This window comes from Eutrema salsugineum, unplaced genomic scaffold (assembly GCF_000478725.1).
Source record: "Eutrema salsugineum unplaced genomic scaffold, Eutsalg1_0 scaffold_13, whole genome shotgun sequence".
Taxonomy (NCBI): Eukaryota; Viridiplantae; Streptophyta; class Magnoliopsida; order Brassicales; family Brassicaceae; genus Eutrema; species Eutrema salsugineum.
Genome location: NW_006256885.1, coordinates 8,879,671 through 8,906,231, shown reverse-complemented (window position 1 = coordinate 8,906,231; position 26,561 = coordinate 8,879,671). Strand labels below are relative to the sequence as shown.

Below are 26,561 nucleotides of genomic sequence, written 5' to 3'. Positions count from 1 at the left end.
AAATCTCCGGTTTAGTTTAAAAATCTATAATTCAATTTGAAACTGTTTAGATACAAAACCGGGTTATTAAACCCAGCAAAGCTTTCATCTTTCTGGTTTGTTTGTTTTCTTAAACATAATTCATCGGGAGTTTCTCTGTAGATAAACCCTTTCCAACACAGCGAATCAATGGTTTGGGGTCTCTTTCCCGTTGATCCCCTCTCAGGTTTTTCCCCCATTAGATTTGTATTGGCTTGCAAATGAAAGAGTTTGATTGCTTCGTTCCTATTTAAATCTTTCGCCATTACGAAATATTTGCTCCAGTAACTGCAGTTCTCAACTATGTTCTATTCTTCGAAATACCCAAAATTTCATTCGTTTAGTGAACTTCGTGATGACCCTTGAGTTATTAGCGACACACGCTTTTACCTTTTCATAACTGTCCTCTGATAATGTAAGAAAAAACCCAAATTTCTTCTGGGTTTTGCTAGAGAAGTGAGTCTGTGTTAGCTTTAATCTTGCTTTTTTAAGAATCTCGGAAGTTTTGGACCGTTGTAAATGATTTGAGTCTGTGTCTCAGGTGAAGATAAATACTATATCTTTTCAAAAGGGAATTACAAGATTGGTCGAAAAGGTATTGTTACATCTTCATTTCACTTACACTTTCATCCCCTTCCTTGCTCGGTTTGTTTCATTAACTTGGTTAAATCTGTGGCCATGGTCTATTTATTCTCTAGGATGTGACATAATTATCAATAAGGATAAGGGGGTATCTAGGGTCCATGCAGAGTTAGCTTTCGATGCAACAGCTCTTTCAACCTCTCGGAGGAACAAATCTTCAGATCCCTCATTTGTTATCCGCGTAAAAGACTATTCAAAATATGGGACCTTTATCAAAACTGACCTCGGGGAAAAATATAAAGTTCATGAGCTACCTGACAAGGAGAAAATTCTCAAAGATGGAGATGTTATCACATTTGGTACAGGTGCAGCAACTTACAGGTATTCCTGCCTAATCCATGTGACTGTTTTTGTTGTTGTTGTTGTATGATTGTATGATTGTTTCTTCATGTAAGATGGCTGATATCCGTCCCTTTAACATCATTGCAGGTTGTCTTTAGTTCCGCTGGTGTTTTACTTCTGCCTTTCCTCTGAGACCGTTAAGGTGGATCGGTCGGTACAAGATTCAATTTCGTCAATCGGTTAGTGAAAAAACCTTATCTCCTGCCTAATGCAAGTAAAATTGCATATTTTCCCCATTGCCTGAAAATATGTCGATATTCAGGTGCTCGTATTGCTCCAACCTTGAGTGAGGAGTGCACCCATGTTCTTGTTGAACCGCGTATGCAAGTGAATGAAGCTCTAGTCAATGCAATTTTAGCCAAAAAACCCATCATTTTGACGAATTGGGTTAAGGTATGTCAGATAATTCTGTTGTCAGCCCTCGTTTGTTGTTCGTTTATGGGTCTTAACTTCAGTGTTTGTCTAGCTTCTCGCAGAGAAAAGTATCCGCAGCGACATTCCTGGATACAGCCAGTAAGTATTATTATCTTAAAGATTTTCCCAACAAACTCTGCAGTTACTTACATGCTAATTTTAATACAGATACAGACCATCGGTGATGGTGGAAGAAGCTTTGGTGGATGTAATAGAACCAAACATCCGTGAAAAATGTCTTGAAGGATTTACTTTTGTGCTGGAACCAGCAGACACGGTATAGTCTCTTATTTGTTCAAAAAGAATCCGACTAAATTATTGATGAACATGCCTGCCTTTTTCTTTCGCTCTTTCCTTTTTCATATTTTTTTCTTTCTCTTTGTGCAGTACAGATTTGGAAGCAGCTTCCCATCTTTGCTGAAAGTATGTGGCGCAGAGACTGTTGGCGTAGCAGACGTTAGCTCCATGAGTCAGGTTTGTGTTTTTATATTATTTTGCTCATTTTTTTTTTTTATGTAAGTAGCACTAACACACATAATCAACTTTGCAGGAGTCTCAGTATGGAGAAACTAATCGCATGATATGTGTCATCCCAAAAAGTTCAGGAGACAAATTTGGCCGATTAAAGCATCTCAGTCTGTTATCTAGAGTGAACGAAATGGATTTAATATGCGCTATCTTGTCCGGAAATCTACCTTCGACTTCGTTGATACCACCTTCCGGTGAATACACAATGCCAACTATATTTGCTTTTCTTGAAATTATAAATCGCAAAACTCTCATCTTGAAACATTTCCTGTTTGTAGTTGTAATTTCATCATCGTGCTCTACGGATGAGACAGTTGTAGCAGATTCTGACGCCGAAGAGGAAGAAACAACATCGTCTGTTCATATGATCGATGCCACTGAAAAGGCAGAAACACCGGAGGATCCTGCTGCTATTGTGATAGAGGAGAGTCCTGTTACGATATTGGAAGAAACAATGAATTTGAATGAGTTTAAAAGCGTAAACTTATTGATAGATACTGAAACCAAAGGCTACAGTGATGAGAAGATCCCAAGTGATAGTGTCCGTGATGTGACAATTCGAAGGGATCAAAATGATGAGGCTGAATGTGGGAACTCGGAGATTATCTACACTCAAGATCTTATTGTTAGGGATTTGCGATCAATTAGAAATGTTCGGTCTACAGGCGAGGAAGGAGTTGTTGACTTTAAGAGATTCAGAAAGGCAAATCAGAACCTTTGGATCCTGAACAAACGTTATGTTCGCAAGATGATGATGATAATTTTTTTTGTTCTTTTTGTTTAGGGAAATGTTACATCCGGAAACAGCTTCAGTAGCCTGATACCATTCGCCAAGGATCCATACAAGTAATCTCGAGTCTTTTTCTTGCTCGTTAGCTCCTAAAGTATTTTTTCTCTTTGTTTACTTAAGCCGTTTGTTTTGGTAATGACAGAGAATATGATAGCGGGGAAGTGACAGATTTTATGAGAGAAGAGAAGAAGAGGAAGCAGATGGAAGCCGTTGCAGAGGACTTGTTTAACAATGAAAAGGTGTCAATCAACATCATCTTGCATCAAAATCTAGAGATCATCCAGCTATTTTTTTTTGTTTTCTTAACACTTGTATCAAAATATGCAGGCTAGAAAGCGTGGAACGGCTGGTTCCATTCGCGGGTTTCTCACTCGAGGTTGAGTTTTCAAGGTGATATGCAATTGTTGTTGTGGGATCTTGCTCTTTTAATTTCTCAGGTTTGTTTGTTCTTCTTCAAAAGGTCTAAGCTTTCAGCTTTTTTCTACATGGCAGGACTACTTCTGGGTGAATCAGAAGAAGAATCCTCTAGAAGATCGTTTGAGAGTGGTGGCATGATTCTGGTTTCTGGATCACAAAGAACTAATCAAAAGATTGTTTTTTTTTTTGTTGGTCTTTTAATGACGTAACAATGCCTCAGATGTACACTGGGATATAATATATATTCTTTTGTTTCTCTGATGAAAACTTGAATTCGATTTTTTATCTTCTCAGATCAGAAATGAAAACATGTGGCCATTACTTCCCTGTTAACTCGAAAAGATACAAATTTTATCCTCTCTCTTGTTCTAAACACAATAGTTACAATGGAGTGGCCATGGTCGGCCATCGCTTCTTCTTCTGGTGGCTTATTTGCTTCTCCTAACCCATGCTTGTCTCTTTCTGGACCAACGAATTTGAATTGTGCAAACAAATATCCATGGTACACCTCGATTAAACCCTTGCGAGAGAGCAGATTCGACTCGAAGCATAATCTGGTCACTGGTGTGATCTGTAAACGTCGAATCTATGGAGAATCCGTTGTCCGAAGAAGCACCACAAGCAACAAAAATGCGGAGGAGACCGAGTCATCGCCATCTTCGTCTGTAGATTGCGTCGGAATGGGATCAGACGTGGAGTGTGTCTACAACGGAGAAGATGAGGAGAATCGTAGCTCCGGAATCTTGAGCGGAGGAGAAGGATCGTTGCTTGAATGGACGGTTCTGATTTCACCCTTCTTTTTCTGGGGGACGGCGATGGTTGCGATGAAGGAAGTATTGCCGATAACCGGTCCTTTCTTCGTCGCTGCATTTCGGTTAATTCCGGCCGGTTTGTTGCTGGTTGCCTTTGCGGTTTACAGAGGCAGACCTTTGCCTAAAGGAATCAATGCTTGGCTCTCTATTGCTCTCTTTGCTCTTGTGGACGCTACTTGTTTCCAGGTCTGCTTGCTCACTTGACCTGAGCTCTAAGAGTTAAAGTTGATGAATTCTTGTCTGAATGATAATAATGGTGATGATGATGGTTCAGGGATTTCTTGCTCAAGGATTACAGAGGACTTCTGCTGGTCTAGGAAGTGTAAGAAAGTTATCTCTCTACTACCTTTGTACGCTTGTCCTAGAATTAAACTTTTTTGTTGCTTGCAGGTTATAATTGATTCCCAGCCACTGACTGTAGCTGTATTAGCATCCTTCTTGTTTGGTGAGTCCATTGGAATAGTGAGAGCTGGAGGTTTGGTTCTTGGCGTTGCAGGACTTTTGCTTCTTGAGGTAAAAGGTTTTACTTGTTCATGATCTAAGATCAATACCGAGCTAGTATCTCGATAGTTTTTCTTGCAACTTGAGGATAATTGTCTGATTCGTGACAGATTCCATCAGTTACGTCAGATGGTAATAACTTTTCCTTGTGGGGAAGTGGAGAGTGGTGGATGCTCCTTGCAGCTCAGAGCATGGCTGTTGGCACCGTGATGGTTCGATGGGTTTCAAAATACTCGGATCCAATTATGGCAACCGGCTGGGTAATATTTCTGTTCAATGGCTTGTCTCTAAGAGTTCTTACTTACAAGAACCGAACTAAACTAAACTAAACATGTCTCTGGTTTTATCTGCAGCATATGGTAATCGGTGGCCTTCCTCTATTGGCGATTTCCATTTTAAACCATGACCCGTTTTTTAACGGCGGTACTCAAGAGCTGTCCGCAAATGATGTCATAGCACTTCTTTACACATCCATTTTCGGCAGTGCAGTTAGTTACGGTGTTTATTTCTACAGCGCGACTAAAGGTTCTATTTTGTTCCCCTCTTCGTGATGGTATCGCTGATGTGGGTCTCAGATTTCTGATTTCTCTTTTTTTGCAGGAAGCCTGACTAAACTCAGCTCACTCACCTTCTTGACACCAATGTTTGCCTCAATCTTTGGGTAAGACCACCAAATTCAGCAGAACAACAAACCCATCCATGATTCGTTCTGATAACAAGGTTTTTTTTTAATGTATTTGGTTCGTATTCTGATATGTTTGTCTCGGAAACAGGTATCTGTACCTTGATGAGACTTTCTCCTCGTTGCAACTTCTCGGAGCAGCTGTCACTTTGGTCGCTATATACTTGGTGAACTTTCCTGTAGGCAACAACGACTGAGACACTCTCTCAGTTCGTTCTGCTTTTTTCAAAGTTTCTTAAAAATGTAAAACAATCATTATTTTTTATTTGCTTTTGTATATAATAAAGTGAAGGTAATCATAGTTCAGTGATAACCATAAGCCAAATTAAGTTGCACAATTCGGTACATCATTTAGCATATTCTCTTACTTAACGTAACAGATGAAATAGAGGATAGTCTTGTTATGCACAACTCGATACAGCGTAAGCATTACAATCAATTACAATCAGATATCAACCATACTCCCAAACCGGACCAGTCTGTGCATAATAGCCCATGTTAACTTGTCTTATTGTCCTCTGGTTTACTTTCCATCCCGACCATATCATCCATATCAGCAACTAGTCTCTCCACAGGCACCTTGCTCACATCCCATCGCATGCCTATGTCTGAAGCCAAGCGACTGACGCAGTACATGCCATAGCCAGCCACAGCCAAACCACCAAAACCTGCTACAAACCTGAGTGGTGAAGAAAGAACAACGCTGGCTGCTGCAACCATTGAAGCGGCTTGGCCGCTCCTTCCCACTTCAGTGTTTGCTACCAGCAAACCAGTTTTGCAATAGATGGCGAAATCTTCACAGTTGTTCTTGAAAACATTGTAAACACCGAAACCATTTCGCAAGAGGAAGTTTGCACGGTAAACGACTTCTTCTGGAGGATCTGAAGATGCTATTGTGCATATGCCACCTCGAGGTTTGGCAAGAAAAATAGCAGGAGAGACACTGTACTCGAAGACGTAGAGATCCCCTCCAGCGAGGAAGCAGTCGAGACAGGAAGAGATTACACCACCAAGCTTGGATCTATCTCCACAATTAGGACATGGGCTGTCTCCATGACTTGGGGTTGAACTAACAATGATTTTGTCCAAGAAAGTCCCAGTTCCAGTCTCTTGGCCATCGCCACGAGTGAAATGGTTGACTTGTCCGTCACCTACATAGATTCCTGCCAATCATACGCATATAAGTTAACAAGATCACAAAGAAAAGTTCGCAAGAGGATCTAATTATGCCACAACGAGCCAATAACCATATCAACGAGCCTAGAAGAGGACTAAAACACACAATTGATCTATCCAGGTAATGATTCGAAGGGTAGGTTCAAAAGACTGCCAAGAACAACAGTGCATGAACAATGTTCAAGTGCAGCCAAAACTTCAAACTTATTCCTCTTACAACTAGGATACACAGTTGCATCTTTGATAAGAGCAGCTTTCATTTATCACATTGCCAAATTCAGGCCTATTGATCTAAATAAAATTTCTGCGGAATGAATTCCACTACCTAGCACCGTGAGAATCTGAGCCTCGTTGAACCTAAAACAACACTAGAGAATTTAGCATTGAGGTTTCTGTCAAATGTTATACCACATTTCCCTTACAACGATCAAGGATCACTATTTAGACTTGTAACAGAGAATCATCGTTAACGCCATATGACATAAGCTAGAAATCTCCTAAACCTTGTATTCATTTTGATCAAACTCAAAACAGAAAACTCATACTTATTCTTCCCCAATTTTGAAGCTTTTGCGAATCTCAACAGTTAATCGAATTGAGACAACTATGACAGTTAACTAGCATTACCATGAATGTAAATGTATCTATCTATTGATCTAGAGAGAGAGAGAGAGATCATAGTACCGTGATGAGCGTAAACATAGGCCTGACGCCATGAATAGATGTGATCGCCTGGTTTCACATCATCTACAGAAATTTTGTGGGAGAGAAATCCCATCGTCTCGATTTCTCAAAATCCCCCGCCGGCGAACAGAGAACCAGAAACGATGAGATAACGCGGCGGCGGATAGAGAAAGAGAGAAGAAGATCTGATTTTGCTTCGCGTGTGGGGTTTTCTTTCCCTTGGAAGTTGGGTAAATCATAAATTTAAATTTTCAAAAAGGGATACAAATGTTATTATTATTGACCCCAAAAAAAAAGTTTTGCTTATAATCTCTTTCCTTCCAAAAAATATTCCAACTAAATATGTACATAGCAGCCTTTCCAACTAAAATGACAGTAGTGTTGTCATTCATCAAACCATTTTGCCTAAAGCCTTATCCATCACTCTGCCTCTACAGTCATCATATAAAAAAATTCATCGGTTGGGTATTTTACATAAAAAATGGAGCTACATATTTTACCATAATTTTAAATTAATTAAGTAAATAAACCCCAACTAATGAAATTTATGGTTTAACTCCTCCCGAAACGACACCGTTACGTCACTGGGCCTCAAAACGCAAACGATTTTCTTAAACCGACGACGTTTGTAATGTACTTTTATTATATTAAAGCCCAAATTTTAGTCCAGGATCTTCGCCACTTTTAAAGAAGCAAAATCTTGTTCTGAGAAGAAGCGTTGCCATGGAAGTCTCAAATCACGCCAGAAAACGGAAAGCAATCGACGCCGGCAACAACTCGCCGCCGTCATTACCGCCGGCGTATCGAGGCTCGGACGGCTACGATCCTAACACTGTAGATTTTTCTCTCCTTGAAGCACTTGAGAAATCTTCCCATAATCCAGTAGAGGCAGTTGATCTTAAAACCCTAAAAAAGCTTGTCCTATCCTTCGAGCGGCGTCTTAGGGACAACATAGCTGCTCGGCTCAAGTATGTGGAGAATCCAGAAAAGTTCGCAGACTCCGAGGTTGACCTACACGATGATTTGCAAAAGCTCAAGGTTCTCGCTGGGGCTCCGGAGCTTTACCCGGAGCTTGTTGCTTCGAATACGGTTCCCTCGATTGTGAATCTCCTCTCCCATGAAAACGCCGATATCGCCAACGATGTTGTTCAGCTTCTTCAAGATCTGACTGACGAAGATGCCTTGGAGGATAACGACGAGCCGGCGCGTGTGCTAGTCGACGCGCTGATTGAAAACAATGTGCTCGAGCTCTTGGTTCAGAATATGAACCGGTTAACGGAGGCAGACCCTGATGAGGCAACGGCTATATACGCAACCTTGACGGTGATTGAGAATCTGGTGGAAGTGAAGCCGGCTGTAGCTGAAATGGTGTGTGAACGGACGAAGCTATTGCGGTGGCTTCTTTTGAAGATCAAGATGAGGGATTTCGAGGGTATCAAGCAGTACGCGTCTGAGATCCTGGCGATTCTGCTTCAGAACAGCACGGCGAACCAGAAACGGCTAGGGCAAATGAATGGTGTAGACGCTGTGCTCGAGGGTGTGGCGATGTATAAGTCCAAGGATCCCAAAACTCCTGACGAGGAAGAGATGTTAGAGAATCTATTCGATTGCTTGTGCTGCCTCTTGATGCCATTGGAGAACAAGGAGAGGTTCGTCAATGCGGAAGGAGTTGAGCTGATGATTATTATCATGAAGCAGAAGAAATATGCTTACGGGTCTGCGATCCGGGCTCTCGACTTTGCCATGACCAATTACCCACCTGCATGTGAGAGGTTTATGGATGTTATGGGACTGAAAACAGCATTTGCTGCTTTCATGGGTAAGGCAAGTTTTTCAATCCCCTTTCTTATTATCTGAGCATCTTTACAGACTCTCTGGTGGTTTTAATGAGGTTTTGTATTCTGTATCTTCTGTTAGAAATGCTTGCATAGATCAAAGTAATGTGTAAGAGGCGATTCTGAGTCATACTTGCGTAGTGATTTTGTTTAGTTCTTGAAATGTTTAGATTCCGCTTAACAAGAGGATCAAAAGGGAGCGGTATAAGGAGGAGCTAGAGGAGCGGGTTATTTCGCTTGTTGCGTCATTATTTGGTACGAAAGCAAGTGATATGTTCATGTAAAAAGCGTGTTCTGCGTGCATGCTCTTGATGCTAATTCATTAGTCTCTTGGCGGTTTACTGTATCTTTCAGCTGGGATTCTTAGGGGTTCTAGAAGAGATCGTTTGTTAAGCAAGTTTGTTGAGAATGAATATGAGAAGATCGATCGCCTTATGGAACTATACATGAGGTAATTTAAGTGTTCTGTTTATCTTAATAATTCCATTTTGAGCATCTGATGAAAGAGCCCACATTCGTTTGTGATAGCTTTGTTATGTATCTAAAGGAGTGTCTTTGCACACTTGGCAGATACTCTGATAGGGTTAGATCAGAGGCCGAGAGGTTAGACCAAATTGAGCTTGATGACCTTGAGGTAATTCACTTTCTCTCCTCAATAAATCTTACCGTTTTCATTCTGAGCTTGAATCTGTTGATGAAGTGATTCCACTGTGTTGCTTTCCAGTTGGATGAAGATGAAAAATATAATCGGAAGCTAGAATCAGGCCTCTACAGTCTTCAGGTTCGACTAAGTTTAGTTTACCCAGTTTCATGTCTGTATCAGTTATGGAAAAGGTGCCTCGTATGTGTACATGTGCGACATGGCATAGTTACAGGCCTCTACTCTAATAGAAATGATTGTATTTCTTTTTATTTAAAAAACTTCGTGTTTATGTTGTTTCTTAATCCTCAGTAATGTTACCTCTGACATTGCAGCTTATTGCTGTTATTCTGGGGCATATTTGGTGTTCTGAGTAAGTACCGTCCGTTAAAACACCGTTAAAATGCATTCCTAAGCTTAGTTTCAGGCATACTAATTTGTAATCGTTTCTTAAATGTAGGCATTCTGGAATGAGAGCGCGGATCGAGCTGCTGTTGAAGCAACAAAAGCTTAGTAAAAACGACGTCAAGGAGATACTTCAGGTTCTCTTTTATCACCTTAAAGTAGAGCAATTAAGTAAATTTTTGACTTGATATGGAGAAACTTTTTGAACAATTTGATTCACTGAAACCCAACACCGACTAGCTAGTAACAGATTTTGACATGGCGTATGAACTCAACCATTTTTCCGTGCAAGTTCTGGAAACAAATCTCTCTTTTTCTCTGCGAGCAAATTTTATTGTGTCCTCGTTGCTTGCTTGTGCTAAGATAAGAAAGCCATTCACAGGAATATCATGACAACATTGGAGATGTTGAAGGAGCAGAGGAAAAGGAACGAGGACAGGCGAGAATCCAGTTGTTTATATCGGCAATGTGAGTTAGAGAAAGAAAGAAGTTGGGAAAAGACTGTATTGGGACCAGAGATGCTCTGCTTTATCTCAGAGGATTTTAAACTCAAAAGCAAAAAGTCATTCATTGACTGTTTTTTTTTTTTCTCTCTTTCAATCGAACAATATTTTTGTGATTTGAAATTCATTAATCTGGCAGCTTCCTTAAGTATCTGGTTTAACTCTCTTATAAGTTTATATATAAGTTGTATTGATGATAACTTTGAACACAAAGGTGGACGTGCCGGAGTGGTTATCGGGCATGACTAGAAATCATGTGGGCTTTGCCCGCGCAGGTTCGAATCCTGCCGTCCACGTTTTTTCTTTTTTTTTAAAGAAAAAGTAACGACGCGTGCTCCATTCGTCGTGTCCCTAAACGTCGCCGTTACCAGATCTCTCCAGAATGTCATCTCTCTCCAGTCTAAATTTAAAAACACCTTCAAGCAAAGCAGAATCGCTCTCTCTAGCTGAAAATGGCGAACTCGAGAACTCTTTTGATCTTGTGCGGTGACTACATGGAAGACTATGAGGTCGTCTTCTTCCTCGACTACCTTTTTCTACAAAAACAGAAAACAAAAAATCTACATCTTCGTTGTGCTTACAAAAAATCTGGTATATATGTGCTTTCTTCTTTTCTCAGGTGATGGTGCCGTTCCAGGCTTACCGTCTGCCCCGGAAAGAAATCTGGTGACTCTTGCCCCACCGCTGTTCACGATTTCTGTGGCCACCAGGTCTCTCTCGATCTCTCACTCTTTCTTGATCAATCTCGATGTGTAGCCGGCCGCGTGTGATGATCCATTAAAAAACAAATTTAGAAATTCTTCACTTTCAATTGAGCTATGAATTAGATGATACTTGTATAATTTTGTATCGTTTCAAGTCAACGGAGATACTCTATTGTCGAAGTTCGTCCTAGGAGATTCTCTCATTTTTTATTTTTTAGTTTAGGATCCTTGTATTGTATTTCCTGATTGGATTTCTTAGAGAAATTGCAGACATATTCTGAGACATATTCTTAGAGGATTTCTTAGCCCATTGCCTCTATTTGCCACGGACAGTTGATATTGGCTGCTGCAGACACAGTTAATGGTCGAAATTGCACAGCTTATGCAACTGTGGGACCTGCCCTTATCGCTGCAGGCGCCAACTGGGTGGAACCAACAACGCCTCATGTCTGTGTCGTTGATGGTAGTTTAATTACTGCAGCTACCTATGAGGGCCATCCTGAATTCATCCAGCTCTTTCTCAAGGCTCTGGGCGCTAAAATAACTGGAGCAAATCAAAGAATCTTGTTTCTTTGTGGGGTTAGCCACCTTACTATTCTCTTGGCTCAGTTTTGTTAGTAACCATGGTTTTTCATTAGTTTTGCTTACCTTCTTGCTTTAGCTGGTACCTCATATAGTCATATGTCAGAGCCTCAGGAGCCTCATATGTCATAGTTTTGACCTTTCCAGGATTATATGGAAGACTATGAAGTCAAAGGCCCTTTTCAGTCCCTTCAAGCTTTGGGATGTCAAGTCGATGCGGTTTGTCCAGAGAAGAAGGCTGGTGATCGCTGCCCAACTGCAATCCATGACTTTGAGGGAGACCAAACTTACAGTGAAAAACCAGGCCACACTTTTGCTTTAACTGCTAGCTTTGATGGCCTAAATTCCTCCAGTTATGATGCTCTGGTCATCCCGGGAGGCAGAGCTCCAGAATATCTTGCCTTGAACGAACATGTCCTTACCATAGTTAAGGAGTTTATGATTTCTGAGAAACCAGTTGCATCTATTTGCCACGGACAACAGATCTTAGCTGCTGCCGGTGTCCTCAAGGTCAGTTTTGTTCTGTCGTAGCTCCAGTGAAGTTGATTATGTTCTCTCTCTCTTTTTCTTTCCGCGTTGAGAAATTTTCTTTGTCTGATTTTTATGTTACCTGATTACTGATGCAGGGAAGGAAATGCACTGCTTATCCAGCCGTGAAACTGAATGTGGTACTCGGAGGAGGAACTTGGTTAGAACCAGATCCAATCCACCGATGCTTCACTGACGGGAATCTGGTAACTGGCGCAGCATGGCCGGGACACCCAGAGTTTGTGTCACAGCTAATGGCTTTGTTGGGCATTCAGGTTTCATTCTAGTCCATGTTAATATGTTATATGCAAACTCCCCTTTCATGCGGAATCCGTCCAACCTACTCGTCTGCTGTGTAATGTACTAATGTGTGTAACACTTGTGGCATGTGACCGGAATGTCTCCTGTTGAGGATTTTGTGTCTAAACTGAAGCCTTTTCTTTGAGTTGGCAATAAGGTTTCCGAGAATTTGTTTCTTTTCTCTCTAATCCTTTGACTAGCTTACTATCAAAATATTAGTGTCATATTATATTTTCGGTGACTAAAGCATATTTAGTTGGGAATGAATCAACTAAACGGATCCTTGCTTTTTCCGTTTTCCACATGAGTCATGTGGGTCAATGTTGTTTTTTTTTGTATATAGAGTACGGCAAGAATCAACAATTAACCCTAAGATCAGAAAAGGTTGATGAGATCGGTCTATTGTTGACTAGGCAAATTTTTTTTTTTTATTGTTCAGTTCGAATTGATGAATTATGATCTGATTATGATCAGTCTGGTTTGTTTACTTCATCACCCTTAGATTACTTGGCGAATTTCAGGTTCCAATGGAACCGTATAATCGACTGTCCACCCCTAAAACATATGGATAAATAAACATTACCTTGATCATATATTTCTTGAAAAACATTTACACATACATGAAAGAGTCATAATAACAGAAGCAGAGTTTACACTGGAACAACCATGAGATTGGTTCATTCCGAAGGAACAGACCTGGCTGTTTCAATGGCTGCAACCAGGTCATCATATTTGGCACCGGTAACTTCCTTGACGACTTTATTATCCTTTAAGATTTTGAAAGTTGGAACCACTCTTATTCCTAGCTCCTTTGCCAATGGCTGCACCAAACAAAAAGAACAATTATGGCTAAGCAGCAGCAACAACAAGTAACAATATTACAATAAGAAAGACTTGTTATGGTTTTGGTTCGAGTCCATTTCCATGCTTGGACACTATCGTTAGCTACTCATGATATTATGGCTAAGCAACACATTTGGTGATGAGAAATGAGGATTTAAAAGCAGAACACAAACCCGGTTATCTGGGTTGCAGTCAAGCTTGAGAAACACAACGTCCTCGTACTTCTCTGATAAAGCTTTGTATTTAGGGGCAATCACTTTACATGGACCACACCTGCATAATTACATGATTCATTCGCTCATTCAGGGATCTATTTCGACAATAACATGAAGCAGCACAGAGTAAGAGAAAGATGATGCGTCAATTCTTCTCGGCTAAACAATCACAAGCTAATTTGGAACATACCACTGAGTGTACATGTCAAGAACGACAATCTTATCACCGGCGGCTTTAACGATGGGCCAAAAGGTGTCCTTATCAACCTCCGTCACTTGACCAACATTAACACTCACCGTTTCTAAGCTACACCTCACCACCACCACAGAGGAATCCCACCTTCTCCCACAATCCAATAATGAGCAGAGACCAATCTTCGTCTTCGCGACGCCGGAGTAAGGGATCCGACACTGCTTCCTAACGGGACCAAATCCGCCGGTGGTCGGGGCTAAAGCAGTCGGAGATGGAGCGAGACGGAGAGAGAGAGGCATTCTTAGGGGAAGCTTTTTATAGACGAGGAACGATGAAATGGAATTCGAAAAGTTTATTTGATCAGCAGCAGCTTCTATCTCTCTGTGTGTGTGTGCGGTCTCAACGGAGTGAGCCAGAGAGAGCTATATTATTATTTATTGATTTTGCTTCTATTTTTTTACTTATTTTTTTCATTTTCTATCGTTGGATTTTATAGCACAAAAAGACGATATTATCCTTATACCGCTACGGATGAACAAGGATATTCGAGGGTAGTTATGTCAGCTCGTTGTTTTCGTGATAGATGAACGGGAGGTGTAGATTCCTCCCGAGGGAATTACGATTGATATTTATGTTTTGCTGCTAAATGACGATTCCATCCCTCAAATTATATGTTGCGCAAAAACAACTAATGATGATCTTTTAAAAGAAAAACCTCTGTTTTTCCATATGAACCCTTTTTTTATAAGAAAGGTATATATATATATATATTAACGGATGAGTATGTTATCGTTAGTCATACATTCCTAGAATTCTATATTAACGTGAATACAAATGTTAAGTAAAGGTAAACCTAAAATAAAATGGACCACAAGTTATAATAAAAGTTTGATTCAGTTTCAAAAAAGAAGAATCAAGTTTTATTTGCGATTACATAACGTTTATGTGGGTCAATGTGTTCAAGTGTCAGAAGAAGAAATTATCAACACTTTGTTACATGTACTGATTGATTTTAGTAGATGTTGCTATATTTCTCTAATGAATCTTTTGAAATTTTTAAAGAATTTCATAATAAAGTAGAAAACCAGATTAGCAAAAAAAAGATTGTTACATCATAAATTGGTGATTAGAAATACCATAGCCATAAATATAATAACCTTCATAACAACTGACACAAGACAGGCAAACAACTGCCGCCAAAGTGAATCTAACGGTTAGTTCAGATTCCTTCTTCAAGTGATCACAATATCGGACTTTTGAATTTCTAATTTAGGGGAGAAAAGAGAGTAAAAAGTATGATTTTTTAGTCAAGTTTCAAAGGTGTTTCGACATAAATTTTTAATATATTGTAATTTGTAAGTTACCCACCAGTTTCTTTCTTCTTCTACCTCTTTGTCCTAAACATCACTCCACCGCCAAAGCTGACACTTTTTCTTATTTTTTTATTTAATTTGTTGTTCTTCACTTTCCTTTTTTTTCTTTCTCCATTAATAAGCTAGGAATATCCTAATCCTCGGTAGTGTTGACGGAGGATGGATCTCAGCCGTAGACATTGCTCTTTGTCGGCGATTTTGCTATCTGCGGCAGTCGTGACGTTGCTGATTGAGCCGCAGTTATCGGCGGCTGCGGCGGCGGAGAATTTGGTGTTTGAGGTTCGAAGCAAGTTCGCCGGGAAAAGAGAAAAAGATCTCGGAGCTCTCAAAGCTCACGACGCTCACCGTCACTCTAGACTCCTCTCCGCCATCGATCTTCCTCTCGGCGGCGATAGCCAGCCTGAGTCTATTGGGTTCGATTCGCCCATTACCTAAACCTGTAATTTTGGGAATTTTTGTTTTCCTCTTTTTAAAGAGACAAGACAAATTTGGGAATTTAAACAGAAAAACGATTTCTTTTTGCCTATTAATGTGGTGGAATCTGAAGAAAACCCTTTTAGCTTTTGCTCTTTTGAGATTCTCCACTGTTTGTTTGGTCATTGACTCATTGTTGACTCTCTGGTTGCTTGATTTTAAACCATTCTGTGCAATTTCCTTCTTTTGTCTGCTATTGTGAAACCTCTGACTCTTGTTCTTGGTTTGGTTTCTTATATTTCAGTTTGTACTTCACTGAAATCGGTCTCGGAACTCCATCAAGAAACTTTCATGTCCAAGTTGATACAGGAAGTGATATCTTATGGGTGAATTGTGCCGGATGTATCAGATGTCCAAGGAAAAGTGATTTGGTAAAAGCATTGATTTTTATCCCCCAAAAGAACAGAGCTTTAAGTTACATTTGTTGTAGTTTCATAGTTTCATTATCTTTCAGGTAGAGCTGACACCTTATGATTCGGATGCTTCGTCCACTGCAAAATCTGTTTCGTGTGATGACAACTTTTGCTCTTACGTTAACCAAAGATCCGAGTGTCACTCAGGTTCCACTTGCCAGTATGTTATTCAATACGGAGATGGAAGCTCGACCAATGGATACTTGGTGAGAGATGTTGTGCATTTGGATTTAGTTACTGGAAATCGTCAAACCGGTTCCATCAATGGAAGTATTATCTTTGGGTGAGTTAAAGAGGGAAAACAAGCTTCTCTCTTCTCTGCATTGTGCCATTTTCAGTTGATATTAATCTGTATTTTACAGGTGTGGGTCTAAACAGTCTGGTCAGCTCGGTGAATCCATATCTGCAGTTGATGGGATAATGGGATTTGGACAAACGAATTCATCGTTTATATCTCAGCTAGCTTCACAAAGAAAAGTCAAAAGGTCTTTTGCACATTGCTTGGATAATAACAAAGGAGGCGGTATATTCGCCATTGGAGAAGTCGTGTCACCGAAGCTGAAGACTACTCCTATGCTCTCTAAATCGTAAGTGAATGCCTTTTCTTAAATATGTGCTTTTCTGTTTCCTGTCAAAACGTTTTGAATTTCTTACACTGATTGTGACCCTTTTGCAGATCTCACTACAGTGTTAACCTCAAATCAATCGAAATTGGCAATTCAGTTTTAGAACTTTCGTCAGATGCCTTTGATTCGGGAGATGACAAAGGAGTCATTGTTGACAGTGGTACAACTTTGGTTTATCTTCCCGATGCTGTTTTTAAGCCGTTAATGAATGAGGTCAAGACAGTTATTTTCTTTTGTTTTGTGAAAAGCTCTCTGTTTTTTTTTTTTACTAGAAAGTTCTTAAACAATTTTGTTTTTTTTTTTTCCGTGGGGTTTTGGCAGATCCTGTCTTCGCATCCAGAGCTTACCTTGCATAGTGTTCAAGAATCGTTTACGTGTTTCCATTATACCGACAAGTAAGAGTCTAACTCATTTCTTTGTTGTTCTCGCTGTTTCGTATACACTGTTGTTTGAAATGATACTGTCATTTGGTGGAGATGTACTAATTTCTGCTCTTCGGTTTTACTCTACCACATTTGATTAGGTGACTGATTTATACTTCTAGTTCATTTATATTTGGAGTTTTGACCCTCTGAAAATCTACTGACAAATTCACAGATTAGATCGGTTCCCACCTGTCACATTTCAGTTCGACAAGTCTGCTTCCTTGACGGTGTCTCCTCGGGATTATCTATTCCAAATTCAAGTAAGTCATGTTCTTGTTCTGTTCGTTCGTGCTCTTGTTCTGCCTATTTATTTTGTATGCATTCTTGTTCTGACATAAAACCGACTCTAGGGAGACACATGGTGTTTTGGCTGGCAAAACGGTGGATTGCAGACTAAAGAAGGTGGAGCATTGACAATTCTTGGAGGTAAATCTCTCTCTTCCATAAATGTCATTCATCATCGAATCGCCAAAAACAATTAAGTCCTCATTCTGTTCGGCAGATATGGCGCTTTCTAACAAGTTGGTTGTCTACGATATCGAAAACCAAGTTATTGGATGGACCAATCACAACTGTAAGCATCACAAATCCTATCTTTGCTTAATTTTATTAGATAGGAGGCTTTAAGTGTTTTGACTGAAATGAACCATTCACACAGGCTCGGGAGGAATACAAGTAAAGGATGAACAAAGTGGAGCAATCTACACAGTTGGTGCTCACAACCTGTCATGGTCTTCCTCTTTAGCTATTACCAAACTTCTTACAATTGTTTCTCTCTTAATTCCTTTCCTCTGTAACATTGCTTTATAGCTTCAGAGAAAACCTTCTATGGTAAAAAGTTGGTTCCTTTTGTTGTTATTATCAGTAAAGGATCTGCTTCCCATTTGTTAAAATATTGTCGTTTTTCATGATTGTGAAAGAGAGAGAGAGATATTGACACAAATCTGCAGTTGTGGAATTGGAGCTTTTTGAACAGACAAACCCTACAGACAGACAAAATTAAGCCTGAGGGGGTTTCACGGAATCACAGACACAAGCCATTATTACATCATGTGATGTTTTTTCACTCTTCTTTACTGACAAAACAAATAAAACAGCATAAAACACCAACAAGAAAGAAAGACATAAATAATAGACAAAACTGACAAAAATTTATGTTCCAAAACCAATGAATCTTGACTTCCAAAAAAGAATAAGAGATCAATGTAGGAAGGTGAAAATGGAAAAAAAAAAAAAAGAACAGATAAAAAGACACAGTACCTTCTCTTGGGTGTTTTATTTGATTGATTTATCACCACTCAGTTTCTTCACTTCAAACTCTTCTTTCTCTTTTCACTTTCCAGGCACAAATCTTGGTAAGTTTAAAAGTGTATTAACTCTTGCAACACCTTCTAGTGCAGAATACTCTGTTCCAGGTTCTGAATCCAAGTTATCCTCTTCCTTTATCAGCTTTTCCGCTTCACTTTCGTCGAGAGCAATCTCTTTCCCGGTCCTGACAGTACTCGAACGGCCTAGATTGCTTGGTCCTGATGCATCATCATTCTCAGTCGTGGTTTTTAGTTCTTCCTCTTCTTCCTCTTCTAGTTTGGAGATGGAAGAAGCTGTAGATATGGCGTTTGTGTTGTTGGAGTCTAGATACAAGCAAACTGCAGCACAGTCATCGACTTTGGAGGTCGGGTATTTGTATCTCCAAGCTCTAACCGCAGACTCGACTAAAGCTCTCGATGCAGAGGAACGAGATGGTGCTGAAGCTACAATCGCCACTACATCTTCATTTGAGAGAACATCCCAAATCTATCACACAAACATAACATTAGAAATGTGAGCAAAGAATGCATATAGAAAATAAATGTGTGTGTGTGTGTGAGAGAGAGAGAGAGGGAGAGAAAGATTACCCCATCTGTAGCCAACACTATAAACTCATCTTTTTCGGTTAATCGACGAAAAGACACATCAGGCACAGAGATTAGACCAAAATCTTTAAGGCAAAAGTCTCCAAAAGCACGTGCCATTGCAAGTCCAGGCGAGTCACAGTTTGGCAGCCAAACTCTACAAACTTCAGGTTCATCTCTAAGAGCAAATACCCGTCCACGACACTTTTTTATTCTCTCTGCCTCGGCTGCAAATTCAGTTGAGGGCAAAAATTACAAATTAATGAGATCCATCATGCATCCACATGCACCATCATAAGGAACAATCATTCAACCTGGGAGATTTGGCTTGAGATCCACAGTTAGTTGAACAGCAACAAGAGCATTTTTACTGTCTCTTGTGCCCAACACAGCTCTTGAGTCTCCGACATTTCCAACGACAAGATATTGACCCTACAATAATGAAAAGTATAGATAATAAAGATCCTGAAACAGTGAATAAGGAGGCTTAAACTTTAAATGTACCAAGCCGAGACAATACCTGCTTGATCAAAGTCACAGCCGTTGTCCCACTGCAAAAACAGTCAACACTTCCGTGGAATTTAAGTTCTCTATCCATCACTTTGAAAGCCTTAAGAAACGCCTCTTTCAGAGTTTGAAACAATTCAGAATGGGACTCTTCCGTGTTCTCCTCTTCCATGTCAACGGGTAGCCTAGGTTCTTCTTCAGCGGATACAAAAGAAGCCGCAGCATCTTCAGAGTTGTTGATGCTGCTAGCATTATTAACGGTGGTGATCGCCTTTAGATCACCTTCAACTGACACTTTCGCTTCCCAATAAGCACTTAATTTGAGAGGAAGGTTGTCTCTGACTCTCTTTGCAACCATATGACCATATGGACCATGCCCATCAAACACTCCACAGAAGATTGTATCTGTCCTCGAACCAAAATTCTGTGGACGAAAACACACATCAATAAGAACCATTCCTGCATAGATCATTATAGAAAACCTGATGCTTCTAAGCACAGATTTCAAAATTTCAAATCTCTTATAGTGTGCAATACATAGAGAAGAGACAGCAGAGCCTATCCATTCGACCACTTGAAAACCATTTTAAATCTAAGTGTGCAAAGAAAAGGTTAACACTTTGACGTAAAAATCAAGATTCTAATCTAAACCATTTACTGGTTAGATCAAAGGTGTGGATAAACAATAGGACATATAAAAACCAGTAAAATAAACAATAAAAATTCGGAAGACTTATGGATCTAACTAACCTCCCAAACAACCATGGCATCTTGATTAGGCCCTTTCTTGCCTTGTTGAGTGAAGATACAAGCAACATCACTTGATCCATTCAAGAACATCCGACCCGGAACCCGATGCAACGGCTCTTCTCTCCTGTAATCAAAGGACGAGTTCCTGGAACCAGGTCTCTTCTTCGAGTTCTTCCTCTTCCTCACACCAAACGCAGGGGAGCAAGGAGAGCCTGGTATAGGGCTCCTGCTCTCTGCAGATAAACAGGACCCCATTCTCAGGGCCCTGATTATATTAAGAAGGCACTCCAGACCAACAATGGTACAATCACACCCACGGTTCTCCAGCGAGAAAGATTGAAGCTTTAGATCCCAATTATCACCACAAAGAGCAATGATGAAAGGTCTCTGGAAGAACAACCCCTTTTTAGATCCCAATGATCACCACAAAGAGCAAATGATGATTCAACTGTAAGAAGAACAAACCTCTTTTCTTAGTTTCAGCTACTTTCTGCAACAACTCTACTGGTCAAAATAATTTCTCAACTGACAACACACAGCAGTGATTCTTAAACCCAAATCACCAAAATTGAATGAACGAAAGGAAAAAAAAAAAAAATCAAGCCTTTCAAAGCTGACCAAAGAAAAGGTAAGGTAAGACTTCTGGGTCTGAGTCTGACCCTTTGTTGAGTCTTCAAAGAAGAAGAAGAAAAAAAAAACTCTTTTCTCTCTTTTAATATTTGTACAGTTATTTAACCCCAAAAGTTTTACGAGAAAAAGGAACAGATCTACGTAGATTTTTTCTATTGGCACCACACACGCAGAAAAAAAAAAGAGAGAGAGATGTGGTTGTTTATTTATACATCCGAATCCATCAAACAGTGATTGAGAAAGAGACTAGAAACACGAGAATCATCAAAAGCCTCTCTCTCTCGTTTCTTCTTCGTCTGCAACCAATCAAAAGACAATCACTGAGAAAAATTTAACTCCACAAAGAATTAAACGTTTATCAAATACCTAAATTCGAATTCGAGCTGAAAAGACACTCACCAGGAGACAGATCAATCAAAAGGTAGGAGGATCTCAGAATCAGTTTCAACCCCGGAAATAAAACAAACAAAAACGGAGAAGACGAAGAAGAAGAGGCGTAGGATTCTGTTGGCGCGTAGAGAGAAACAAGAAAAAAAAAAAAAAAAAGAGAAGATGAAATTTTACGAGAAAGAAACGCAACCACCAACTACAAACCCGTTCTTTCTTCTTCGACTTTCTACTTTTGTGTGTAGAGAGAGAGAAGAGAGAGACAGAAACAGTAATGGAGATGGGTCACAGTCTCTAAACAAAAACAATACAATACAACCAAATATGTAAAGAGATTTTTCTTTGGAAATGATGATTTTTGTAAAACTTAATTTCTATTTTTTAATAGAGATGGGTTCCCTTTATATTAATATTCTTTTTTTTTTTTTTTCAAGCTGGCACAATTAACATGGGGTTGGATAAGACGTTTTTCTTACACATAATTTCCTGACATCCACCAAAATAAGAAATTCTATAAAAATCGATACAAATATCACAGATCATATATTTGAGGTCTCTCAATCAGTCAATCATCCCGTAAAGGTGAGAGACTATCTACCATATTTATTCCATGATTTTAATATGCTGTGTACATACTGTTAGTAGGTCTAACGATGTTACTCAAAACAAATTGATATTTTGTACTACAAAAAATTACATCTACTGTAAGATATTTTAAGATACGTGAATGTAATCAGTTTTTTTTTCTTCTTAAAATAGCATAATAAAATGGTATTGTTGTAATTAGTTTGAATAAAATAGGTTGGATTTAACGCAGAGCCGGCCCTAAACTGAATATTTTTTGCATGGGCCGCAAGCTATATAACAAAAATGGACTGTTTTACATATTTTTTTCAAAAAATGAGCTGTTTTATCTTTAAAAATTTTCATATAAACATAGGGGCCGCAAGCCATGCTTGGTTTGCTTGGGCTCAAAACCGGCTCTGGATTTAAGCTGTTTTAATATTATTTTTACTATTGAAAATGGGGAAAGAAAAAACCTAATTGTTTTTTATTTTAAATATGTGATTGACAGAATTATACTCCTTCGACTTTTATATTTCTATGCAATTTTTACTTTATTGAATATGTAACTAATTATATTATATAGTTTTTTTATGATTGACTGAATTATTTTAATTTATATAATCAATGAAATCTTTTAAAGAAAAGTAAAATTTATAATAGCTGTGTGTTTTTAGTCAAAACATATGAAACGGAGAGAGACTATTTGCGTTTTCAATCGAACCAAAACAGTCAAATGCCTACATACATTGTGAATACAGAAACTGAAGCCACATGTCGGCAACGAGGCACAGATTCCAACACGTATCAACTTCTTCTCATGCAGCAGATCTGCAGATCAACATTATTTTGAAGACAACAACCTGTGCTGAGTTTTGTTTCGGTGTCTCTCTCTCTCTCTCTCTCTCTCTCTCATGAAACGCAATATCAGTTTTCACCTATGTGTTAGTCTTATCTTCTTCCTTGATTGCTTGCTCGAGTCCGAGTCCGATCTCAATCAAATAATCGAACTTCTTCTGGATAAGATAGTAGATTAAGTCAATCATGGATGAGTTAAACAGCTGCCTTTTTGGTTTCTTGATTTGTATCAAGCTTCTAATAATCGATTACTAGATAGCCGATTAGCGACTATGACCGGTTTAATCGTTGACTAATCAGTCTAGCTAGTAGTAGTAACTAGTAACTACCGTCGAATATTTTGTATATTTATCTAATAAGAAATTAGCACAAATTCGTAATAATCAGAATGTTTAATCGCTCATTCGACAATCAACCTATACAATAGATTAATCTATCGGATTGGGTCGGGCCCGGTCGGTTATCCACTAATCAATCACATCTCAAGATCAATGATTTTATCACCTCATATAGTAAAAATACCAACCAAGTCATCATAAAAAAATATCTCTCACTTCTTATCTCAAATAACACCAATCATCGATTTTGAGTCGTGCTTTTCCAATCAAAATTTTTTATAAAAGAAAAGTACAAAATAACAAAATAAAAATGCAACACAACTGTGATTCACTTTCGCTGGGATTCGAACCAGTGAGAGTTTGGGTAAGTGTACCATTTATGCAAGAGAGAGAAGTCAGAGACGTTTCAACAATTCTCCAACGAAACAATCTCTAGGAACATCAGGGATTTCCTCTTCACTTCCCTTGACGATCTTCTTCAATGTGACAACACCTTGAGTGAGTTCTGTTTTGCCTACAATCACCATCCAAGGAATCCCTGAATTCGTAGCACGATCGAAATGCTTTGCTCTCCTTTTGCTCACAAGATACTCTGCATTGATATCAGCTTCCCATAACTGACTAGCCAATTCCGCAGCTTCCCCTAGCTTATTATCCTCCATTATACTAACCAAAACCTGTGTCTCCGTAGGTCGAACCACCTCCATTCATACCAAAACATAAGTTCAAAAAAACAATCTTTTGAACTAAGGACAACAAAAAAAAAAAAGAAAAGACTTTGGCAAGTTACTTGTTTTTGTTGCTCTTCCATAATGTTAAACACTCGCTCGATCCCAAGGCTCACGCCAACCGCAGGGACTTGCCTTGATCCAAACATTCCTATAAGGTTATCGTATCGCCCACCAGCAGCAATTGATCCAACCTACACAAAAATAAGAAATTTCATTCATATTTACTGTTTTTTTCTCATTGAACTGCAAGAGGCAAGTCGCGGGGGTTTTTTTTCTTTCTTCTTTTACCTCTGCTCCAATACAAACGGCTTCAAAGATGACGCCTGTGTAGTAATCAAGACCTCTAGCTAGACTTAAATCAAAGACTATTCTGTGACTGCACTTTGATCTCTCAAGAGCTTCAAACATGATACTCAACTCCTCAAGAGCTTCGTTTGATGATTTGTTAGCTAAAAACTCGCTCCCTTCTTGTCTCAGTTTACTCAACAGCTCCATGGGACGTCCTTTTTCCTTGACAAAGTTGCCGATTCTGTCTGCAATCTCTGAAGACAAACCCTTCTCCTCCACCATTTCTTTCTTCACCTGCTCAAATGATTGCTTGTCTAACTTATCGATACTCGAACATATGGTTCTGAATTTCTCAGCTGGTACTCCACATATCTCCAGCATTCCATCAAGCAACTTTCGATGATTCAGTTTCACCTATTTACAAAAACAAAAACAAACGAAAAAAAAAAAACGAATCAAGAACCTAAGAAGGAGATAACAAACCAGGCAATTATCAAGACTTCGAGCTAAAGTTATTACCACATATTCTCCGATCTCCAATTTATCAAGGAGTTCTGTTAAAATCTTGACAACTTCAAAATCGGGTCCCATTGGTTCCGACAAACCAGCGATATCGAAATCACACTGATAAAACTCTCTGTATCTCCCTTTAGATGGATTATCCCTTCTGTACACCTTAGCTATTTGATATCTTTTGAATGATGTGAAACCATTCATAGCCACATACCGTGCAAATGGGACGGTTAAATCATATCTTAAAGAGCAAAGCTCTCCACCCTGCAATTAATAAACCAGGTGAGCATGAGTTCTAACATCAGTATCCACAAAACTGATCAAATCGCAGTAGTCGAGATGAGTTTTACCTGATCAGCAATATCGTAGATCAACTTTGAGTCTTCTCCGTACTTCCCCATAAGTGTCTCCCTCAATTCAAAGACAGGAGTATCAAGTGCAGTTGCACCATGTTTCTTGAAAACGTTTTGTATGATTGAAAATGCTTTTTCTCGGACTATCATTTGTTCTTTAGCGAAATCTCGAGTACCCTGTCATAGAACCAAACAAATAAGAAACAGACTCGAGGCATAACATTTTGATTCTAAGATCAAAAAATTTTACCTTTGGAAGCTTGGGAAGTCTCCTGTTTTCATTACTTTCTACAATCTCTTTCACTTTTGCCAAGAAGGAATCAAAACCGTGACCCGCGGGATTAAAAAGATTTAAGATTTGCTCCACCCATTGGTTCAATGACTTCATCTGATCATCACCACTTGCTGCCTCATTACTCACCAATCTCTCTTTGATAAACTGGATAACTACGCTTGTCCCCTTCCCTAAAACCGCTTTTTTCTCATTCTTCTTCTTTTTCTTATCGCTCTTGGACTCCTCTTGTCCCACGTCTCCTCCCTTCTCGCCAAACAACTCTCCACCAGCAAGTGCAAAAAAGGCAGCAACTGCTTCAAAACCAACAATTCTCCATACGATCCCTAGAGTCTCATTCAATTTATGAGCAAATCTGCAGTCATCCTCTTCAGAGAAGCCATTTTTCAGGTTCTCGTACTCAATACAGCTCGCTTCGAACAGTTGCGACAAACCATTCCTCAGATTCTCATTTCCAATGGACTGAAAACACAGCTTAGCACGAAGGAAAGAGCATGCTCCCAGGCTCTTAATCAGCTTTGACAAAGATGGCAATGTTGCTCCTAAAGCCTCACCAACTCCAGAGTCTACAGACCCAGTTTTGCCTCCTTTAACACCCGAATTCAACTCATTCCGAGCATCCAAGTGCAGGCTTTTCACCAAATCTCTGAATTTTCCATGAATCATGGGAATTTTCGAAATCTCTTCGATTTCGAATTTCCCCACAGCTTTAGACCCATTTAGCAAAACCTTGAGATCACCAGCTACACTAATTGCATCTTTATGACCAAACCCGTCTCCTGAATCCAACGAGCTAAACAAAGTGATATCACCTTTTGTAGCCTCACAGCTCAAGGCAGCAACAGAATCCACAATCTGAGAAAGAGCCGTCGATTTGTAATCTATAATCGAACATAGTCCAATAAACGAAGCACACGACTTCTCCAGCACAAAATTTTCCCCTTCTGTCACTTCAATCTCACCAGATTCGAAATTCTCAGTCTTTGAATTCAGAATCTCCAATATCTTAACCGGAAGAACAGAACGAACGGTGGAGGAAGAAGAAGAAGGACCCGAGTTCGACAAAAGAAGCTTGTTTAAGAGCACAACCAAAGAAGCTCGGATCTCTTCGTTCGTTAACCCTTCAGGGATTCCAAAGGAGCTTCTTTTGGTCAATTGAAGGGTTTTAGTGGAGAATCTCTCGATCGCAGAAGAGTCGATCCCTACATTAGATACGCGAGAAGCAACCTTGTAAACGGAGGAAGAAGAGGACGAAGATCCTTTGCCTCCGAGAGTGAACGTCAATCTCTCCGCCGCCATTAACAGAGCTGAAGCCAGAGAGAGAGTGTTGTGAAACGCAGTGATTTTTTTCCGGCTCAATGAAACGCAGTTTATATTTAACCTAAACGGGAGT

The 26,561-nt window shown here is 39.5% G+C and overlaps 9 protein-coding genes and 1 non-coding gene across 10 annotated transcripts; 6 read left to right on the top strand and 4 right to left on the bottom strand.

Moving 5' to 3' along the window:
- Positions 1–117: 117 nt before the first annotated feature.
- Positions 118–3,461, top strand: LOC18023804 (nijmegen breakage syndrome 1 protein). Its single transcript, XM_006408330.2, has 14 exons — positions 118–205; positions 560–613; positions 717–981; positions 1,090–1,181; positions 1,265–1,395; positions 1,469–1,515; positions 1,585–1,693; positions 1,804–1,890; positions 1,967–2,138; positions 2,223–2,647; positions 2,729–2,790; positions 2,877–2,973; positions 3,062–3,124; positions 3,227–3,461. The coding sequence occupies exons 1-13, from the start codon at positions 169–171 to the stop codon at positions 3,113–3,115; spliced, it is 1,632 nt and encodes a 543-aa protein (XP_006408393.1). The 5' UTR covers positions 118–168; the 3' UTR covers positions 3,116–3,124; positions 3,227–3,461.
- Positions 3,462–3,471: 10 nt separating this feature from the next.
- On the top strand, positions 3,472–5,475 carry LOC18023803 (WAT1-related protein At3g02690, chloroplastic). Its single transcript, XM_006408329.2, has 7 exons — positions 3,472–4,149; positions 4,238–4,285; positions 4,354–4,476; positions 4,575–4,724; positions 4,818–4,989; positions 5,065–5,125; positions 5,238–5,475. Exons 1-7 carry the CDS (start codon positions 3,538–3,540, stop codon positions 5,341–5,343), a joined length of 1,272 nt encoding a protein of 423 aa, XP_006408392.1. The 5' UTR covers positions 3,472–3,537; the 3' UTR covers positions 5,344–5,475.
- Positions 5,472–7,262, bottom strand: LOC18023802. The gene is made up of 2 exons (XM_006408328.2): positions 7,007–7,262; positions 5,472–6,309 (listed from the first exon to the last, which is right to left on the bottom strand). The coding sequence occupies exons 1-2, from the start codon at positions 7,098–7,100 to the stop codon at positions 5,645–5,647; spliced, it is 759 nt and encodes a 252-aa protein (XP_006408391.1). The 5' UTR covers positions 7,101–7,262; the 3' UTR covers positions 5,472–5,644.
- Positions 7,263–7,714: 452 nt separating this feature from the next.
- Positions 7,715–10,460, top strand: LOC18023801 (beta-catenin-like protein 1). The gene is made up of 8 exons (XM_006408327.2): positions 7,715–8,830; positions 9,012–9,096; positions 9,196–9,292; positions 9,412–9,475; positions 9,566–9,622; positions 9,817–9,854; positions 9,942–10,023; positions 10,269–10,460. Exons 1-8 carry the CDS (start codon positions 7,730–7,732, stop codon positions 10,356–10,358), a joined length of 1,614 nt encoding a protein of 537 aa, XP_006408390.1. The 5' UTR covers positions 7,715–7,729; the 3' UTR covers positions 10,359–10,460.
- Positions 10,461–10,603: 143 nt separating this feature from the next.
- On the top strand, positions 10,604–10,685 carry TRNAS-AGA. The gene has a single exon. It is a non-coding gene; the product is annotated as a tRNA-Ser (tRNA).
- Positions 10,686–11,013: 328 nt separating this feature from the next.
- On the top strand, positions 11,014–12,810 carry LOC18023800 (protein DJ-1 homolog D). Its single transcript, XM_024159576.1, has 4 exons — positions 11,014–11,099; positions 11,427–11,672; positions 11,823–12,185; positions 12,302–12,810. The coding sequence occupies exons 3-4, from the start codon at positions 11,829–11,831 to the stop codon at positions 12,488–12,490; spliced, it is 546 nt and encodes a 181-aa protein (XP_024015344.1). The 5' UTR covers positions 11,014–11,099; positions 11,427–11,672; positions 11,823–11,828; the 3' UTR covers positions 12,491–12,810.
- Positions 12,811–13,068: 258 nt separating this feature from the next.
- On the bottom strand, positions 13,069–14,217 carry LOC18023799 (thioredoxin F1, chloroplastic). Its single transcript, XM_006408325.2, has 3 exons — positions 13,752–14,217; positions 13,520–13,619; positions 13,069–13,324 (listed from the first exon to the last, which is right to left on the bottom strand). The coding sequence occupies exons 1-3, from the start codon at positions 14,051–14,053 to the stop codon at positions 13,181–13,183; spliced, it is 546 nt and encodes a 181-aa protein (XP_006408388.1). The 5' UTR covers positions 14,054–14,217; the 3' UTR covers positions 13,069–13,180.
- Positions 14,218–15,132: 915 nt separating this feature from the next.
- On the top strand, positions 15,133–18,238 carry LOC18023494 (aspartic proteinase-like protein 2). The gene is made up of 10 exons (XM_006408324.2): positions 15,133–15,540; positions 15,846–15,972; positions 16,056–16,297; positions 16,377–16,601; positions 16,691–16,853; positions 16,962–17,035; positions 17,238–17,325; positions 17,416–17,491; positions 17,568–17,639; positions 17,724–18,238. The coding sequence occupies exons 1-10, from the start codon at positions 15,287–15,289 to the stop codon at positions 17,873–17,875; spliced, it is 1,473 nt and encodes a 490-aa protein (XP_006408387.1). The 5' UTR covers positions 15,133–15,286; the 3' UTR covers positions 17,876–18,238.
- Positions 18,178–21,538, bottom strand: LOC18023493 (probable protein phosphatase 2C 33). Its single transcript, XM_024159853.1, has 6 exons — positions 21,244–21,538; positions 20,215–21,140; positions 19,478–19,888; positions 19,272–19,389; positions 18,961–19,184; positions 18,178–18,859 (listed from the first exon to the last, which is right to left on the bottom strand). Exons 2-6 carry the CDS (start codon positions 20,467–20,469, stop codon positions 18,398–18,400), a joined length of 1,470 nt encoding a protein of 489 aa, XP_024015621.1. The 5' UTR covers positions 20,470–21,140; positions 21,244–21,538; the 3' UTR covers positions 18,178–18,397.
- A 1,654-nt stretch (positions 21,539–23,192) lies between these two features.
- On the bottom strand, positions 23,193–26,525 carry LOC18023492 (histidine--tRNA ligase, cytoplasmic). The gene is made up of 6 exons (XM_006408322.2): positions 25,127–26,525; positions 24,874–25,053; positions 24,530–24,787; positions 24,011–24,424; positions 23,782–23,913; positions 23,193–23,692 (listed from the first exon to the last, which is right to left on the bottom strand). The coding sequence occupies exons 1-6, from the start codon at positions 26,465–26,467 to the stop codon at positions 23,387–23,389; spliced, it is 2,631 nt and encodes an 876-aa protein (XP_006408385.1). The 5' UTR covers positions 26,468–26,525; the 3' UTR covers positions 23,193–23,386.
- Positions 26,526–26,561: the final 36 nt, after the last annotated feature.